Below are 20,587 nucleotides of genomic sequence, written 5' to 3'. Positions count from 1 at the left end.
CACTGGTAATATATGTGAAGAAATGTAAAGTTTTTCTCTTCATCTCCCTCATGTTTTTAGTTCTAAATAGTATCCATTATTACAGGTTAAAAAAAAAAGTGTTTTTTACTGCTCTTAGTACTACTACTGTCTTCAGTGTGTGATCTGCCATGTCATCGTCTCTTGATAAGAAGGGGCGTTTGTGCATGGCTGTAAATAGCATAGCTCTCTTCACTATACATGTTATTATAACTTAGAGTAACCTTAAGCCAGAGTTTCTAGTTTGGTATTACAAGCTTAGATTCTTTATTTCAATTGGTAGTAAAAGAAATTTGCCTTTAACCAATGAAAATTTTGACTTTAAAGTGAAAGTGAGACAGAAATTAATTTATAAAAGAATCTATGAAAGTGATTTGTTTAGACTGCTTTAATATAGTATTGTAAGACACTTAATGTTGTATAAAATATCTACACTAATAAAAGAGAAAAATGGTAATTGGCATACGGTGATACCCTTTTCATTGGCTAATCAGGGCTATATGCAAATTAACTGCCAACTAAGATTGGCAGTTAACTGCCAACAAGATGGCGGCTAATTTGCATATGTAGGCACAATGCAGGGAGGCGAAAGGGAAAGCAGGAAGAAGCCCCCTGCCACTGACAGTGATCTGAAACCCAGGGGGGAGCTAAGAGCTGGGGGGCAGGGCAAAGGCGGCCCTGGGGCCACCTTTGCCCTGCCCCCCAGCCATGATCGGAGAATCAGGCGCCTTTGCCGCCCTGGCCAGTGCTAGCAAGAAGTAGGGGTGGAGCCAGCGATGGGAGCTGGGCACGGTCGAAGCTGGCAGTCCCGGCAGCTAGGGGTCCCTTGCCTGGGCCTAAAGCGAAGCCCACGATCGTGGCGCCCCCCGCTGCCACTGCAGGTCCCCGCTGCCTGGGCCAGACGCCTCAGTCAGAGGCGTTAGGCCTGGGCAGGGGCGGAGCCTGCAACCGCAGGGAGCTGGGGGTCCCCTGCCCAGGCCTGACACCTCTGCCAGAGGCCTCAGGCCTGGTCAAGGGGCCGATCCAGTGATTGGTGATGGGAGGGTGATGAGGGTCAACTCCTCTGGCTGAGGCATCAGGCCTGGGTGGGGGGCGGAGCCGGGGATTGGGGGGATATGATGGTCCCCTTGACCAGGCCTGAAGCCTGGGTCAGAGGCGTCAGGCTTGGGTGGGGGGTGGAGCAAGCGATCAGAGGGAGATGGGGGTCAACACCTGAGGGCTCCCAGTATGTGAGAGGGGGCAGGCTGGGCTGAGGGACACTCTCCCCCGCCCCCCCCCCCACACCCAGTGCACGAATTTCATGCACCGGGCCCCTAGTAACTATAATAAAGAAGTAACTTATTTGTAGCAGAAATTAATATACAAATGGATTTCTCTTGGTCCTTTCTTTTTCCATGTCACTATCATAACTGCTAAAAAAAAAAAAAACACACCCATTTCTACTCTTTCGTATCTAAATAGTTTGAGAAATTAAAATAACTCTTCAATAAACTTTGCCACCTCCCATCACAACTTATTTCTGTGTGTGTTTTTTTAATACTCATAGCTCGAAAAACAAAGAAAAAGATAAAAGGAATTCAGCAGGCCACTACCGGGGTCTCACAGGAAACTTCTGAAAATTCTGCTAACAAGACAATAGTTCCTGCAACATTACCACAACTCACCCCTACCCTGGTGTCACTGCTGGAGGTCATTGAGCCGGAGGTGCTGTATGCAGGATATGATTCTTCTATCCCAGACACTGCTTGGCGGATCATGACCACACTCAACATGTTAGGTGGGCGACAGGTGATCGCAGCAGTGAAATGGGCAAAGGCAATACCAGGTAAGGTGCAAACGGTGACACAGCTAAGACACATATTTTGTATTTTCCTTTTTAAAAAAATTATAGTTCCTATTATACACTACTAGAGGCCCGATGCACGAAATTCATGCAAGAGTAGGCCTCCCTTCCCCTGGCACCCGGGACCCAGGCTTCTCTTGCAGCCCAGCTTCATCCAGAAGGACATCCGGTCTAATTAGCATATTATGCTTTTATTATTATAGATTGTATGAGTTTCAGGTATACAACATATAGTGATTCTACATTTTTATACTTGATGATATAATCACTATGATATGCCTAGTAACCGTACAAAGTTGTTAAGATATTATTGACTCTTCCCTGTGCTGTACATTACATCCCCATGACTATTTTGTAACTGAAAGTTTGTACCTCTTATTCACTTTTTTTCATCCATCCCCCTCCTCTCCTATGGCAACTACCAATTTGTTCTGTGAGTCTGTTTCTTAAACAAAAACATTCTGGATCTTTATCATCATGGTCTCATGGTGTTATCTTGTTCCTCATTCTAGTTATAGGAGAGTCTATAGTAAAAGTTTTACACTGCTCCCTGCTTTTCAGATAGGATGATGTAACATCACAGAGTTAACAGGACTTACTCAGAATTCCTTTTACACTTAAGAAGGAGAAGAAAATGTAAACTATTTCTTAGATTTCAGTTTGTTTTCCTTCATTGTATCACTTTTAAAAATCTGGTTATTTGTAAAATTGGTAAAAATTAGACATGGTAACACTGTCAAAATGGACTAAAGTAGAATATTTTAAGGCTCCCTGACTTTACAGCTAGAGGGGAATTGACAAGCTCTGTTCACACAACCAGAGACAGAGAAGACTGAAGTGACTGACCTTTTCTCATCCCTACACTGCCAGAGGAAAGAGGTAGAAGCCGTTAGTTGGACATTCTTAGCACTGCTGTAGGGGTGGAAGAGGCTCCCACCACCGCCGCTGCGCTCACCAGCTGTGAGCCTGGCTCAGGGCTTCTGGATTGGGCCTAAGCCATCAGTCAGACATCCCCCGAGGGCTCCCGGACAGTGAGAGGCACAGGCTGGGCTGAGAGACCCCCAACCCCAGTGCACAAATTTCATGCACCGGGCCTCTAGTTAAGTTTATATTTACTTAAGTAGGCAAAAAGTGAGTTTATATTTACTTAAGTAGGCAAGAGGTGACAAAAACTAGCTGCTCTGAAGGTTTTGAACATTGAATGCTATTACAGAGCACTGAGGGCTTTGATCTTCACAGGTCACCAAGGGAGACTGAGCAGCTGGGTGCTACATGTCCCTGTCTGTTAGAGGTCCCCCAACAAGACTAGTTCATACCTGGTCTTTGGCAGTTTCCATAGAGATGATCTTTGCTTTGGCAACTACAGCTTTTCCTCACACCTTTATTTCTCTTAACTCAGGATTCAGGAACTTACACCTGGATGACCAAATGACCCTACTGCAATATTCATGGATGTTCCTCATGGCATTTGCCCTGGGCTGGAGATCATACAGACAATCCAATGCAAACATGCTGTGTTTTGCTCCTGATTTGATTATTAACGAGTAAGTCACTTGTGAGTCATTTTCCCTGTATTCATAGGATATTATGACCAGCTGATGTTTTCCTGATGGACTGTCAATGCTACCAGGTATCATGGAACTGGGAAAACCTGAAATAGAGTTGTTTATCAAGGCTAAGGCAAGCCAAGTATAACAGAGCGAATGTACAAGTGGCATTGTTACTGTCCCAGGATATTTCTTAAACAGGGAGCATCTCTGGGTTTCAAAGTCTATAGCAAATAAAAAGGAATCCTGCAGCGCATTGTTTAACCAGTTAACTGCCACAAGTCCAAAAAGGAAACCATCCCCACATGCCAAGATATTTTGAATTTAATTTTAAAAAAATTAATTTGCAATGAATATTACACAGATAAATACATTACTCACAATTCGGGTGTTCTTGAATATTTTCAGCTGAAAATTCTCACGAAAAATGACTTTAAAGTTGGTCAGGGTTGCCACTTAGGGAAAACATTTTTTTTTTTTTTTATAGATGCACATGGTGTGTAGGGAAGGTCTGCCGCTTGCGTCTACAGACGTTTATGGCATACAATGGGTTGATGACATAACCCTATTCCAGTCAGAAAAAGCACAATACAGTTCATGTTGCCCTCAGGGACAGGTGAGGCATCCCAGCTGAGGAGTGGGAAGCACAGATCCAGAGAGAACAGTTAGCTCCTCGCATGGCAAGGCTCACCACATTTATTACTTGAACATGGGAACAAAAGTTTTTTGTTCTTTTTTTTTTTTTTTAATTGGGAGAGAACCAGCCATGCTTTAAGATTTCATAAATCAGCTATTCTCTGGCCTCCTGTACCTGTGCTCTCTGTGAAGTGTGTCAGACATCCGTTCCCCCTTAACTCATTGCAGGAGTTTCCTAACTAGCTTTCTGCCTCCCACCTGTCCACCATCACGTTGGCTAATTTGCTCTTCCTTAAGCACAGTGTGCTCACATCTCGTGTGTCCCCAATGCACAGTGTCTCCTCACCCGCCACCCAGGACACTCAATGTGGTTTCCGTCTTTCCAGACCTAGCCTCTCTCCTTCTCCTTCACATACTCATCATTCCCACTCAAGATGATACATTTTACAAACACACCAGCTTATCTCCTTTATTCAAACCCACACCTATGGTCTGAGTGGAGTAAATGAAGGGGGTTTATATGAAAAAAAGCTGGATATTTCTTTAATTGTGAGTTCTGAGTTCTTAGTATTGACAAGGGTTCAAAACATATTGAATTCTTAAACCACATTATTAGAATAATAGTGCCATTGCTTGTGAGTCAAGCATCGTCAGCAGTTTGTGTTCAAAACTGGATGCCATATTAAAAATAACCGTAACAATTTTAAACATGTCCAGAGTAGCAAGGAGTTTGGAAATTAATATTCATTGATGAAAGGAGATATTTGGAGAAAAGGAGACTTGAAAGCAGTGAGGATAGCCTGAAGAGATATTCTGTGAAAATAATGAAAACACATTGTTTTATCTCTTGGGTGTGCCAGGCACAAAAATAACGGGTACAAGTTATAGAAAAGCATCTTTGAGCTGAGTGTTAAATGCCTTATGATGTAGTAAGCTCGCATTACTCTAAGTGTTTTAGTGGAGACTGGATGATACCAGCTCCAGATACTGTAAAGGAATTACTTGGACCTTGTACAGGAAGCTGCAGGTAGTAGGGTGGTTCTAGATTCAGGACACACGAGGTCATTGCAAGACCATGTATCTGGCATGATAAATAGGAACTACCTAAGCAAAGAGTTCAAGTTTTCCCTCTGTTAGGCCAGCTGCATACAGAGTTAGTCTATAAAACCTGGCTGAGCAATTGAATTCAATGTGGTGCTGTTTCTCTCTTGGTGACACTTACCTTCAAGCACAGTATTCACTCTGTGTTACACGAGTATTGACCAAATGCCTGACTCTGTGTTACACACAGCGAATACAGCAGATGATGCCCCTGCTAACATCTGATGGGGGAAACCACATGACCCAACTTACTTTGGAGAGCCATGGTATAATATGTGACGGAGGGGAGGAGGGGGAGTTCGTGCTTCATTAGCATGGAGGACCTCGCTAAATAGCTGAGCAGGAAACAGAACAAACTGTTTGAAAGGGAGGGCATTCCAGGTAGAAGAAATGATTGCCAAGGCTGGAAACAACTTTGCTATATGTGAGGAATTGAGAGAGTCACTGAGGATATTGTGTGAGTTTAGGGAAGTGGGTGGGGACCAAGTGGAGAATTTTGTAGGTCATTAAATAGAGTTTAGATTTTATTCTAGTAGCAAAACGCCTGTGGAATATTTCAAAAAGAGGATAGATAACATGATGGAGAGATTGAGTAAAAGGGAACAACAAATACTCATCCCACCCCATATGTGTTGCCTGGTGCTAGAGCAGAGAACACAACCAACAAGGCTCCTCACCTTTACTGCGTGCACTGCAGTTGGGGAGACACAGATAACCACCAAGTAAATACAATTTCAGATTATGATAGAGTTTTTACTAGAGAGATGTCTATTTCAGATAGGGTGGCTCATGGCTTTGGGAGGTGTCATTTGAACTAAGACCTGAAGGAAAAGGACCAAGCCTCACAGTGAGAAGCAAGAGGCACGTGAAACATATATGCTCACTCTGTATTCCAAGGAAGAGCCATATCCCTGTCACCGACTGACAGGCACTGCTGTGTGCTTGGCCAGACCAGATCTCCATACAGACACAGTCTCAAGGTGCCTGTGTCAGAGAGGAAGTCACCTTCACTGTTGCCAAAAAGAGAACTATTCAAACCACTGCGTAACAATCACCACATAACCTGATTGTGCCACTTACATTCTTTACACGAAGTAGGTATTACAGAAATGTTTTCTCAGTGTCCAGCTCTGTTGGAGGGTACATGGCTTATCCAAACAATAGCTTTGAAGAGGCCATTCTGATTTCACGTTCTCTTTTTGTTTTGAGGTGGCAAGGCTTCCTCCCCTTTTCTTTAGCTCACTGTGTTTCCACACTACTCTGGTGTCTGGGGTAGGAAGATTTGGGGGTCAGAAAGTATACATTCAAGTTCGGACCATCTGTGTAGCTTGTAAAAGTTTCTCATCATTGTCCTTAGGTCAGAAAGTTGTAGAAAATACTATTTTTTAACAGCCAACTAGAATTGTTTTTTTTACTCTACTACGCTGTAACTGTCGATTACAACATAATGGAACCTAAAAGAGAAAAATACACCTCACAGAAAAGGAAAGCTTAATTCCTATTGGAGCATTGCGAAGGTGCCTCTTTACTAAAAGCAGATTTTAAATTTGAAGCATCATAGAGCTCCTGTCATCACTTTGGCAGTATGCCATTCATGTCTGATTTATTTTATCATATAAAGAAATAAATACTTTTATCATATAAAAAAGTAAAAACTTTTTTATCTGTTAAGTACAAGATCACTTTCTGTCAAAATTTTGAAAAAAATACACATAGATCTTGAAGTATTTTTAAATCTGTGAACTGGGCACAGATTCAGGCTCTTGGTTTCACTTAAGAAATTAGGAAACTTTAGGGATCTATTTGAAACTCGTAGATGTGAGCGTGGTTGTTGAGAATTAATTTGGTACCTTTCATTAGGAGATAATAATGTCTGTCAGAGGCAGATATGGGGTCTAAGAAAGCCTAGAGTCAAATTCCGACCCTCTGCATAACTATATACAGTATCACTCATAGTTGTCTTTAGAATGGAATGCCATGAGAGAAAATGCCTTTTGAATTTTAAATGGGTAGGATCTAAAGCTGTGTTGTCTAGTTGGCCATATTTGGATGCTACCATAAAACCTTGATTTAAAAGAGTAAGTGGTAATAAATCCTGTAGGAGTAATAAGTTCTAAACACTTAAGTAAATAAAATAATTCATGGAGTGCATGATGGAAAAATAACTTCTTCAATGTAAAATTACATTGTTCAGTAGTCTCTTTATATGCTGTAGACCTAGGAACAAGTTTAAGAAACCTTCTAAGCTGTAGGGAATTAGCATTAATCATAAGAGTTAGGTTTTCCTTCATGGAACAAGCAGTACTTATTTCTAATTCAAACACTGATATTTGTCTTTCACAGGCAAAGGATGTCTCTGCCCTTCATGTATGACCAATGTAAACACATGCTATATGTTTCCTCTGAGTTACAAAGGCTTCAGGTATCTTATGAAGAATATCTCTGCATGAAAACCTTACTGCTTCTCTCATCAGGTTTGTAGAACACTGTTCACTTCTATATGAAGCATGAAATGTAGAAACAAAGGTTTATTTGTATACATAGCACTAATACTTATATCAAATATGTCTACTATTTCCTGCTAGCCTGATAGGTTTTCATAAATGTAAACTTTAGAAAGGCACAGCCCATAACATACACCAAGATTAATAAGACATAGATGTCATGGAGAAATAGAGGTGTGTGAGTTGCGTAGCGGTGTCTGTTGATCTGTAATGTGTAGACTTCCTCCTTCCTGTGACCTCTGTAGGAGGCATGGAAAAAGCAAACCAACTGGAATGATTTTGGTTTTTCTACTACATTGCAACTTTCTCAAAATATTTTACTTATACATTGAGTACTACCATGTATAAGACATTATGGGGAAAAGATTCATCCTACACAAGGTGTGTGTGGTTACTATTAGAGGACTGGCTAGTGCAGGATCCGAGCGGGACTATTGGGCAGAGGTATTCTATCTAGAAAACGACAACAAGAGTTTATAAAACCACCTTGAAAGTTTAGATAAAGTTACTGTATATAAGCTTTAGTGAGGCTAATCCCACCTAGCAAGTTAAAACTTAGTTAAAACTAAAGAACTTTTGAAAAATACAAAGTATCGTGTCTATATTAGTAAAATTGTGACATTTTTGGCATTTTCAATAAAAATGTGAACCAGTTATTATATTATAAACTTTAGACCATTCCAGTAAAAATTATATATCAGGTTAATGTTTATAAAATACTGAGCTGATGGATGAATAATTTTTTCATATACAAATAAGTAAACTTGTAGTTTTTTAAAAGTCTGTATTCTATTAACTGTGGCTTCAAAGTTGTCAAATAACTGTAAGCTGTAGATGTTGCACATGACTATTTAAGCTGTTGTAATTCTTTGTTCTACAAAAACTTGTTTTATGTTCTTAAATTTAAGGAGTATTAGTAATAATCAAGGCTAGAAAAATTTCCACTACCCCTTAAAAAGCCTAAAGGTAAATATAATCACTAGAGACTCCTTTCAGGTTACCAATGGCAGCACACGTGTTAAAGATGTGAGCTTGGTGTTATTTGAGCAAACAGTGATTAAGGGAGAAGCTCTAAAACAATGCTTTTTAATTCGAAATTTTCATGTCATAATGAACATAAAAACAGCATCTGTGCAGCATAGCACACCGAGGTAAATGAATGAGGCCACTTGCAACCAGCAGAGCACATCATTACCGTAACACCTTGGTAACCCCTTCACCGTACACCGGCAGAGCACATCATTACCGTAACACATTGGTAACCCCTTCACCGTACACCAGCAGAGCACATCATTACCGTAACACATTGGTAACCCCTTCACCGTACACCGGCATAGCAGATCATTACCGTAACACATTGGTAACCCCTTCACCGTACACCAGCAGAGCACATCATTACCGTAACACATTGGTAACCCCTTCACCGTACACCAGCAGAGCACATCATTACCGTAACACATTGGTAACCCCTTCACCGTACACCAGCAGAGCACATCATTACCGTAACACATTGGTAACCCCTTCACCGTACACCAGCAGAGCACATCATTACCGTAACACATTGGTAACCCCTTCACCGTACACCAGCAGAGTAGATCATTACCGTAACACCTTGGTAACCCCTTCACCGTACACCAGCAGAGCAGATCATTACCGTAACACATTGGTAACCCCTTCACCGTACACCAGCAGAGCAGATCATTACCGTAACACATTGGTAGCCCCTTCACCGTACACCAGCAGAGCAGATCATTACCGTAACACCTTGGTAACCCCTTCACCGTACACCAGCAGAGCACATCATTACCGTAACACATTGGTAGCCCCTTCACCGTACACCAGCAGAGCAGATCATTACCGTAACACCTTGGTAACCCCTTCACCGTACACCAGCAGAGCAGATCATTACCGTAACACATTGGTAACCCCTTCACCGTACACCAGCATAGCAAATCATTATCGTAACACATTGGTAACCCCTTCACCGTACACCAGCTGGAAAAAGTTCTGGCTTCACATAATCATCAGAAATCCAAAATGAAAGGTGAAAGAGAAAAGTAATTATACAAAGAGAGGTAATGGCTGAAAAGTTTCCATAATTTTAAAAAGACACCAAACCCTATATCCAGGGAGTGCAATGAATTCCACATAGTATATTAATAAAATCCAGCTGTCTGAACAGCAAAGTTTACAAGAAAATCACTGAACAGGAGAGAGAAAACATCTTCAAAGGAGAAGGAATTTAATCGAACAATAGCTACTGAAGAAAATGGAATGATGTTTCTAAAATGCTAAATGAAGGTGGACTTCAGTTTCAGCTCTGACAAGTAAACAGCTTCGGAGCTATCCTCACAATAAGGAAAAGCTGATCAGACTGAAAATCGGTGACTTTTCTTAGATCCATCAGAGAATTGAGATGACAAGACAAACCACCACCACCTCAGAGTCGGTAGAGAAGGCAAATGTAGAGAAACACAGCTAGAAATGAGCTTCCTGGAAGAGAAGCTGCTGGAGCCAGTAACTGGTAGTAACACTTCAGTCATTTTGATGAATTCTGGAGACCCAGTGAGGAATAGCCTGAGAGTTAAGAACTCTTGGGACCCAGCATTGGCAGGGGGCTTGTCTCCCCATACTTCCTTGGTGTTTACCACCTAAAGCTCCACCAGTTTCCCATGGTGAAGACCTGAGAAAGATCCCCTCATGTTTCTGTGCACTAAGGGAAACGGCTGTAACAAAGCTTTATCTGACCTGGGGAAGTAGGCTGCTCCAGCCTTTCTATATCATGTAAGAGAAGGGGGGGAAAGGTCCAGAAACATTTCTGAAGGACACAGCCCAGGGACCAAGCCTACTAAAAAGATTTAATCATAAAAGTATTAAACATCCCACCTTACCACCATATGATCAGGGTTCCAGTGAGAAGAACTGAATTACAATGGAGAGCGCTGCAGAATTACCGGTATTTAGGAAAGAAAGACAACAGCGGGTGGAAGGAGGGGGAATAAAAAGGAAACTGGAACCTCTTAATACCCACACCAAACATTTAACGCAGCTTTGTCCCTAGCCAGATTAACATAAAACCTCACATAATTTCTAGCTTTTTGCAAAAAATTGCAAGGTAAGAAGAAACAAACATTAGAATAAGACATAGATATAGCACAGATGTTGTAATTATCAGATAGGGAACTTGAAATACCTATGATTAATATGTTAAAGACTAATGGAAAAAGTAAACAACATGTAAGAACACATGGATATTGTAAGCAGTGAGGTGGAAATTTTAAGAAAGAATCAAAAGGAAATGCTAGAAATCAAAAATACTGTAATATGGAAATGAAGAATGCTGTGGATGGGCTCTTAGATACACCAAGGAAAGAATCATTGAGCTTGAAAACACTCAGTAGAAACTTACAAAATTCAAGTGCAAAGAGAAAAAAAAAATGAAAAAACATAGAACAGAATATTTAAGAACAGTGGGGAAAGTACAACAAGAGGTGTACTATACAAGTAATGGGAATATCAAGTAAAAGAAGGAAAGGAACAGAAGCAATATTTTAAGTAATAATAGCTAATACTTCTCCAAAATTCATGACAGGAACCAAAACATAAATCTAGGAAGCTCAGAAAGTGCCAAGAAAGATAAATACCAAAAAATCTACACCTAGGCCTATTTTATTCAAACTGCAGAAAACAAAAAATAAAGAGGAAATCTTGAAAGTAGCCAGATTGGGGAAAAGAACAGCTTACCTATGGTGGAACAAGACAAGAAATATGTTCTGCTGAAGTGTCATCAGTAGAAACCATGTAGCAAGAGTGGAATCACATATTTAGTGTTGAAAGGAAAAAAAATCAACTTCTAATTCTGTATTCAGTGAAAATTCCCTTTAAAAGTGAAAGCAAAATAAAGACCTTCTCAGACAAACAAAACTTGAGAGAATCAGTTACTCGTAGATCTGCCTTTCATAAAGTGTTAAGAGAAGTTCTTTAGAGGAAAGGAAAATGATACAGGTCAGAAACATGGATCTACATAGAGAAAGGAAGAGTGTTAGGAATAGATGAAGGTAAAATAGTATTTTTTTCATAATTAATCTAACAACTGTTTAAAGTATTAATAGCAGTGTATATTGTTTGAGCACAACATATGGGCAAGTTGAATGAGTGACCACAATGTTAATAGGGATGGGAGGGAGAAATTAGGAATACTCTGTTTTAGTGTAGACTGCAGTTGTACTGTAACAACATGGGTTTGAACTGCTCTGGTCCATTTATTCACAGCTTTTTTTCTTTTTCTTTTCAATAAGTAGAGTCTGCCCTTTGTATCCATGGGTTTTGCATCCTTGGATTCTACCAAATGCAGATCAAAAACAGTATTTTCACATTCCCAACTGCAATTGTTTGAATCCACAGATAGGAAGAGCCACCTGTAGAGTCAGAAATTATACCTGTATTTTCATCTGCAAGGGGATCTGTACCCCTAATTCCCACATTGTTTAAGGATCAACTGTAGTTGTCAATGCAAACTCTAGGGCAACCACTAACAAAAATTTTATTTATTTTTCATCACCATTTATCCCCTCTGTGAAAAAAAACAAACTTTGAGAAGAAGTAATAATTGACATACTAAAAGGAGAGAAAACATGTCATATAAAATGCTTAATGAAAACTAGAAATAGCAAAAAAAAAAAAAAAAGGGGGGAGGGGATTAAAAAGGAAACAAAGAACACATGCCAAGAGCAGGTGACGGCCACAAACACGGCGGACGCGATCCAGCTCCTCAGACAGGTTTCAGTGTGAACGGCCTAAACATACGCATAGTCTTCTGTTGTTGTTGTTGTTGTTAGTGGAGGCTCAAACAAAGTTTGCCGCTAAACTTTGTATATAATATTATAAAATGTACTTAGGCAAAAGGGAAGTAATGACATCTTTAAGAAGGTAAAAAAAAAAAAAGTGGTAAAAAACCAAAACAAAGGAAGTGGTAAATATGTAAATAGATTTAAACTAAACTTTACTGAATAAAATAACAGTAATAATGTCTTCGGGGGGGGGGGTGTTAAAAAATAGAACTAAAGTACACATTAATTACATATAAGCAAAAATGAGAATTTGGTAAAGTAAGAATGGGTGTTTAAATTTTAAGGATGACAACTAGAAATACAACATGTATATAACATTCCAAAGCATTAGGGGGAAAAGGATAACATGGTAAAAAAAAAAAAAAACCAAACAAACAAAAACAATCCAAAAGAATGAAAGAAACGAGAGGAGCAGGGAAAAGCATCATCAGAGGAAGTAACAGATGGCACAGATAAATTCAAATATATCAGTAATTTCACAAGAGGAATCTCTCAATAAAGATATTTAACAGCTAAAGTGAGAGGATATACTATGCATGGTATAACCCAGGAATGGCAAGCTTTTTTGTAAAGGACCAGATGGTAAATGTTTTCAGTTTTGCATAGTCTGGTATAGCTACTCAACTCTGCCCCCTGTGGCAGGAACACAGGCCTGGCTGACTTCCAACAAAACATTTACAAACACAGGCTGAGGTGAGGATTGGGCTGTGAGCCATAGTTTGCTGACTACTGCTTTAACCAAAAGAAAGGTAAAGCAGCTGCATTACTATCAAAATAGACTTTAAGGCAAGAAAGAAAAAGTTCTATATTTAAAGATACTCATTACATAAAGCATTCCACAACCAGGAAAATATTTGTAAATATATGACCTCTAACAACATAAAGCAAAAATTCATGAAACTACAACGATAATTTGGAATGGATGAAATTCTTTTAAATATAAATATCAGATAGGGATTTTCCCATAATTACTTTTAGAATTCAGGTAACCAGCAGGAAAGAAACATAAATAAGCAATCACTATTTTAAAAATTAACAGTAATTAGATTACCTGTAATATGAGTAATGTATAAAATTAACATATCACTAAGGGTAGGCTCTTGTCACTCCTGATTAAGTGGCCTTTATTTTTGCATTAATATGGACATCTTAGAAATGCCAAGTATTGCTTTATGAAATCAAAACATTTTCATGTGTTCTTTGGTCTAATCCTAATCAAAATCCTGTGAGAATGATACTCCACATTAACAAATAAAGGATAAAAACCATATGGTATTCTCAAAAGATGCAGAAAAAGCATTTGACGAAACTCAACATCTATTTATGACTAAAAACACTCAACAAAGTGGAAACAGAGGGAATACTTCAACAATTAAAGGCCATATATGACAACTCCTCAGCTAGTGTCATACTCAGTGGTAAGAAACTGAGCTTTTCCTATAAGATCAGGAACAAGGCAAGGTTGGCCACCCTTGCCACTTTTACTCAACATAGTATTGTAAGTTCTAGCCAGAACATTAAGACAAGAAAAGGAAATGGCATCAAATAGATAAAGAAGAAGTAAAACTCTATTTGCAGATGACATAATATATCATATAGAAAACCTTAAAGGTTCCACCAAAAAACTGTTGGAACTGAATAAATTCAGTAAAGTAGCAGGATACAAAATAAAAAATGCAAAAAATCTGGTTCATTTCTATATAGTAATAACAAACTAGTAGAAAAGGAAAATCAGAAAATAATTCCATTTACAATTTCTTCAAAAATAATAAGATACCTAGGAATAACCTTAACCAACGAGGAAAACATCCATACCCTGAAGGCTGTAAAGCATGGATGAAATAATTGGAGAAGAGGCAAGTAGAAGGGTATTTTGTGCTCCTGCATTGGAAGAGTTAATATTCTTAAAATGTTAATTTATGACAAAAGGAGCCAAGAATATACAATGGGGAAAGGACAGTCTCTTCAATAAATGGTGTTAGGAAAACTGAACAGCCAGATACAAAAGAATGAAACTAGACCACTATATTACACTACACACAATTATTAACTTAAAATCAATCAAAGACTTGAATGTAAGACCTGAAATGATAAAACTGCTAAAAGACAACATAGGTGGTAAGCTCCTTGACATCAATATTGGTGATGATTTTTTGGGTCTGACACCAAAAGCAAAAATAAACAAGTAGAACTACATTAAACTAAACAGCTTCTGCACAGCAAAGGAAACCATCCACCAAGATAAAGGCAGTGTGCCAAGTGGGAGATATTTGCAAGTCATATATCTGATAAGGGGGTAATATCTAAAATATATAAAGAACTCATACAACTCAATAGCCAAAAACAATCAAATGAAAAAATAGGCATTGATCTGAATAGACATTTTTCCAAAGAAGACATACAGATGACCAAGTACATGAAAAGGGTGCTCAATATAATTAATCATCAGGGAAATGCAAATCGAAACACCAATGAGATATCACCTTACACCTGTTAGAGTGGCTGTCATAAAAAAAAGACAGTAACAAGTGTTGAAGAGGATATGGAATAAAGGGAACCGTCTTTTACTGTTGGTGGGAATATAGATTGTTGCAGCCACTATGGAAAACAATATGGGAGTTCCTCGACAAATTTAAAATAAAGCTACCATATATGATTCAACAGTTCTACTTACGGGTATTTATCCAAAGGGAAAAAAAACTAACTTGAAAAGATATATGCACCTCTATGTTCACTGCCAAATCATTTTACAGTAGCCAATATATGGAAGCAAGATAAGTGTCCATCAGTGAATAAATGGATAAAATGTGAGATATTTATATTCAGTGGAATATTATTCAGCCATAAAACGAATGAAATCTTGCCATTTGTGACAAAATGAATGGATCATGGAGGCATTCCAGTGGTTCTCAACCTTCCTAATGCCATGACCCTTTAATACAGTTCCTCATGTTGTGGTGACCCCCAACCATAAAATTATTTCTTTGCTACTTCATAACTGTAATTTTTCTACTTTTATGAATCATAATGTAAATATCTGATATGCAGGATGTATTTTCATTATTACAAATTTTACATAATTAAAGCATAGTGATTAATCACAAAAACAATATGTAATTATATATGTGTTTTCTGATGGTCTTAGGCGACCCCTGTGAAAGGGTTGTTTGACCCCACAGGTTAGAACCGCTGCATTAGACTAAGAGAAATAAGTCAAAAGAAAGACAAGTATCAGATTATCTCACTAATATGTAGAATCTAAAAATGAACAAGAACAAGCTCATGTATAGAGAGCAGACTTGTGGATGCCAGAGACTGAGATTGGGGAAAATGGGTGAAGTGGTTAGAAAGTACAAACTTCCAGCTATAAAATAGTAGGCATGCGTGGGGATACAATGTATATACAGCATGGTGACTGTAAGTTAATAATAGTGTACTGTATATTTGGAAGTTGCTAAGACAGTTAATATTAAAAATTGTCATCACAAGAAAAGTTTTGTAACAATGCATGGTGCTAGATGCTAACTAGACTTGTGGGGGTCATTGTACTGTATATATAATATGAATCGTGTTGTATATCTCACTTACATTGTGTCTTACATCATTAATATCTAAAATTTTTTTAAAAATTTAATTTAGTGAGAAAGAGTAGGAAACAAGTCCACAGGGCAAGTAAAAATTAAATTAAGACTTCTTGCTCCTAAACCCACTGCTCTTCCTCTATGCCAGCATTTCCTAAGGTGTCAGCAGGTGAAGTGAAGTTTGGGAAACAGCTGTTTCCCCTCTCTGGAGACGGCATAATTATCTCTGAGAATTTGAAATTCAGAAATATGCCTCGATTTGGATTAAACATTTAGCTTTGCTTAAATTTGGACCATCAGACCCTCCTTTCCCTGGCCATTAACACAGAACCAGAGTTCCTAGGAATGCACTTGGAGAAACTTCGCACTCTACAGAAGTCACAATCACTGTAAGATTAAGTGAAACCATGGTTAACTGTCCACTAGTGTCAGTTTTTGAAGAGTAATATTAAAAAATTTATTTCACACCAATTTTATGATCCACAATTCATGAGGTATTTTCTATATTTCTGAGTATATAAGGAGAAGCAAATATTTCCTTCCCAGGAGGTAGGTAGGTAGGTAGGTAGATATATATATATCCTATATAATAAGAGCGAGATATCCTAATTAGTCACGACTGGTATGCAAATTGACCATCTCTCCAACACAATAAGAGATGGATATGCTAATTAGCCCTGATATGCTAATTAGTCATGACCAGTATGCAGATTGACCATGACTCAAACACACAAGATGGCTGCCCCATGTGGTCAAAGATGGCCACCCCCATGTGGCCACAAGATGGCTGACAGGGGAGGGCTGTTGTGGGGGACCAGGCCTGCAGGGGAGGGCAGTTGGGGGCGACCATGCTGGCAGGGGAGGGCATTTAGGCATCGATCAGGCTGGCAGGGGAGCGGTTAGGGGGTGATCAAGCTAGCAGGGGAGCGGTTAGGGGGTGATCAGGCAGGCAGGCAGAATTGGTTGGGGGGTGATCAGGCAGGCAGGCAGAAGTGGTTAGGGGGTGATCATGCAGGCAGGCAGAAGCGGTTGGGAGCCAGCAGTCCTGGATTGTGAGAGGGATGTCCCACAGGGATCGGGCCTAAACAGGCAGTTGGACATCCCTTGAGGGGTCCCAGATTGGAGAGGGTGCAGGCTGGGCTGAGGGACACCCCTCCCCCCCGGCCCGGTGCACGAATCTAGATTGGAATCATATCAACTCAGTGTTAATGCGTTAATTGACAAAATGCATTGCATGATTTTAAGGGTTTAAGTGACAGGTGATGTCACATATTCCAGGATGTAACTGGTGGGATAAACACTGTTGTTGAAGTTTTCATTATGTCTAACTAAACTGAAGGGCAGAATGGCAGGCACTATTATTTATTTGGTCTTCAAGCCAGCTTTGTGAACTAGAGAGGAAGGTATCAGCACGATTTACCTAAAGTTAAGGTCTCCAGTTACCCATTGGCCCCTATTCTCTTGGCTGTGGTTTCACAATCCTTTGAAATGCTTATGTTTTAATCGAGTGCATTAAAAGCATATAGACAATGTTAAGTCATGAAGTATGCTATTAATAATAAATGCCTTAGTTGCTTATATGAAAAGTTATCACAAGAAGGTTATTGAATTGACTACCTCTTAATCTTTTAGTTCCTAAGGAAGGCTTGAAGAGCCAAGAGCTGTTTGATGAGATTAGAATGACCTACATCAAAGAGCTGGGGAAAGCCATTGTCAAGAGGGAAGGGAACTCCAGTCAGAACTGGCAGCGGTTCTACCAACTGACAAAACTCTTGGACTCCATGCATGATGTAAGTGTCAATCACAAAGCCAAGTGTCAAAAGTTTTCCGGGATATGAAGTTATGTTCTAATTAGTCTATGTAATTGTATACCGATATATTTTCCATTTGTGGATATTGATGATGGTTTGAGTTCAGGCTGTGACTTCAGTTTGGCCCACAGTTTTCCTGTGGAATTATGGAATTTTATTTCACCTGGTCATGTGCCTGTAGCGTCCTGATGCCAGTACAGAATTCAACAGCACTGTTTTTTTAAATATAGAATTCCCTGGCTTTGCTTGATTAATCCATTAAATTAGAATATGTCTTTCCTGTGTTATAGTACTGCAGTTCATCATGAAACACTTAATTCCATACAATTCTACATACAGTTTAAGGGATTTAAGATATCTTTGGTACCTGAGTGCTCATTTTATTTAACTTTTTTTTTTTAACTTGGGGAATTCCAGCAGAGATTGGGTATATTCTATCGAAGTCAGATATTTACAAAAAAAGAGAGAGAGAGAAGCCAACAAGCATGAGATGTTCCCACTGATAGGATTTTAAGGCTAATCATTACCATATCTTCTCTTGTAGGTAGTTGAAAATCTCCTTCACTATTGCTTCCAAACATTTTTGGATAAATCCATGAGTATTGAATTCCCAGAGATGTTAGCTGAAATCATCACCAATCAGTTACCAAAATATTCAAGTGGAAATATCAAAAAACTTCTGTTTCATCAAAAGTGACTGCCTTAATCAGAAAGGTTGCCTTAAAGAAAGTTGACTTTATAGCTTTTATTGTACAAACTATCGTTTATCCTATAGCGGTTATGTTGTTTTAATTTTCTTTTTTGTTTATGTCTGGTGTTTGTTTTTGTCTTGTTTTAAACACGCACTACATGTGGTTTATAGAGGGCCAAGGCTTGGCGACAGAAGCAGTTGAGCCCTCGCTTTTCAGTGATGGGAACAGTAGGAAGTGATAGTTGGTGGATCCCAGAAATGAGAAACCCTGAGGGGGGGCCACCTCCCTGTCGGAGAAGGACGGCACTCTAACCACCAGTGCCCCGTCTGCTCAGTGAGCTTCCTGCTCGGACTTATCACAGTTGGCTGGACAAAATCTTCTAGACTTTTTGTTGGTGTATTTGCCCTGTATAGTTAGGATAACATTTTTTGATTTATGCATGGAAACCTGAAAAAAAAAGTTTACAAGTGTATATCAGAAAAGGGAAGCTGTGCCTTTTATAGCTATTGCTGTCTGGTTTTAACAATTTCCTTTATATTCAGTAAACTACGCTTGCTCATTTTTCTTACTTAATTTTTGTATTTGAGTTATTGTACAGCTGTTTAAGATGATGGGCAACTAGTTCATAGCTTTCCTAAATAAACTCTAAACATTAATCTTCTGTGTGAAAATGGGTTGGTGCTTCTAACCTGATGGCACTTAGCTATCAGAAGATCACAAAAATCGACTCAAATCTCCAGTATTCTTGTCAAAAAAAAGCTCACATTTTGTGTGTATATATATATATATGCTTCAGTGGAGGATTATAGAGGTTGTGCAAATTAACCACCCTAACTGGTATCGAGCATCTACCTGGTCCAAACCTGCAGGGTAAACCATAGATGATGGTTGCAAAAGACTAATTTAAAAAAAAAAAAAAAAAAAAAAAACTACTAAGAGGCCCTGTCTGCACCTACCGCCCTGTCCCTGCAATGGTCAATGGCAAGAACGCGAGTTTCTGCCGTTCAGGACCTTCTGTTGTAGTTTGTATAACTTCTTAAAAGTTAGGATTCCAGAGAACCAGCGGAAACAAAGCTGAGGGATTTTAATCAGACCAAGCAATTCCTCTCACTTTACCCAAAAAACGAAATCTCTAATGTGGCAGAAGTGGCTAGACACCCATTTTCACATTCCCATCTGTCACAATTGGTCTCCTTTCCTGGTGGTGCCGGAAAGGTCCGCAGCTGCTCCCTGTGACGTAGGCTGCGAGTCAGGCTCCCACGTGTGTAAGCCACACCCGCCCATCCCCGTGTGCCATGGAGTTTAACACGTCTTGTGAATTTTTTTCCTCGCTGTTGAGAATTAATCATTTTAAACAGAATAGAAGCTGTGGTAGCCCTTTCTGTGTGCACCTTACCACCTTTCTGTTAACTCAAAACTCATTAAGCCACAAGAAATCCGATTTCTATTCAAGGTGGCCAAATTATTTGTGTAATAGAAAACTGAAAATCTAACATTAACAATATGAAACTTCTAATATATTTTTATATTTAGTTATAGTTTCAGATATATATCATATTGGTATTCACTAATCTGGGAAGGGAAGGGCTACTGCAGCTTTACATGCAATTTATTAAAATGATTGTAAAATAGCTTGTATAGTGTAAAATAAGAATGATTTTTAGATGAGATTGTTTTATCACGACATGTTATATATATTTTTTGTAGGGGTTAGAGAAATGTCGGTGGATAACCTATATGATTTATAGTGTGTGCAAGCATTCATACAGGACAGGCAGCAGTGGTCCCTAACGCCGAACGGGTTTGCTCCGGGGAAGAGAGAGATGGAGGCTGGTGCGGAGGCTCCGTCCGCTCAGATCTCAGATCGCAGGGGGAGTAACCCTCCGCCTCCCAGCGCGACCACCCTCTTGTTCCCGCGGTGAGTCTGGCAGGGCAGGTCTGGCTGACTCGGCCTCCTCTCGCGCTAAAGCTAGGAGCAGGAGCCAGCAAGGTGGTGCTCACACA

General features: G+C 39.4%; 1 protein-coding gene across 3 annotated transcripts in view; it reads left to right on the top strand.

Annotated features, from left to right (window-relative positions):
- Nucleotides 1-19,701, top strand: part of NR3C1 (nuclear receptor subfamily 3 group C member 1) — a 102,036-nt gene extending 82,335 nt beyond the window's left edge. For all 3 annotated transcript variants that reach the window (XM_081091776.1, XM_081091775.1, XM_081091777.1), the window contains exons 5-9: nt 1,565-1,843; nt 3,261-3,405; nt 7,489-7,619; nt 17,713-17,870; nt 18,436-19,701. In XM_081091776.1, coding sequence (XP_080947902.1) covers nt 1,565-1,843; nt 3,261-3,405; nt 7,489-7,619; nt 17,713-17,870; nt 18,436-18,588 — 866 coding nt within the window. In that variant the 3' untranslated portion in view covers nt 18,589-19,701. The remainder of the gene's footprint in view (nt 1-1,564; nt 1,844-3,260; nt 3,406-7,488; nt 7,620-17,712; nt 17,871-18,435) is intronic.
- The last annotated feature ends 886 nt before the right edge of the window (nt 19,702-20,587 follow it).

This window comes from Myotis nattereri (assembly GCF_964212035.1).
Source record: "Myotis nattereri genome assembly, chromosome: 5".
Classification (NCBI taxonomy): Eukaryota; Metazoa; Chordata; class Mammalia; order Chiroptera; family Vespertilionidae; genus Myotis; species Myotis nattereri.
The sequence above is the reverse complement of the archived record's forward strand: the minus strand, read 5'-3'. Positions and strand labels throughout refer to the sequence as shown.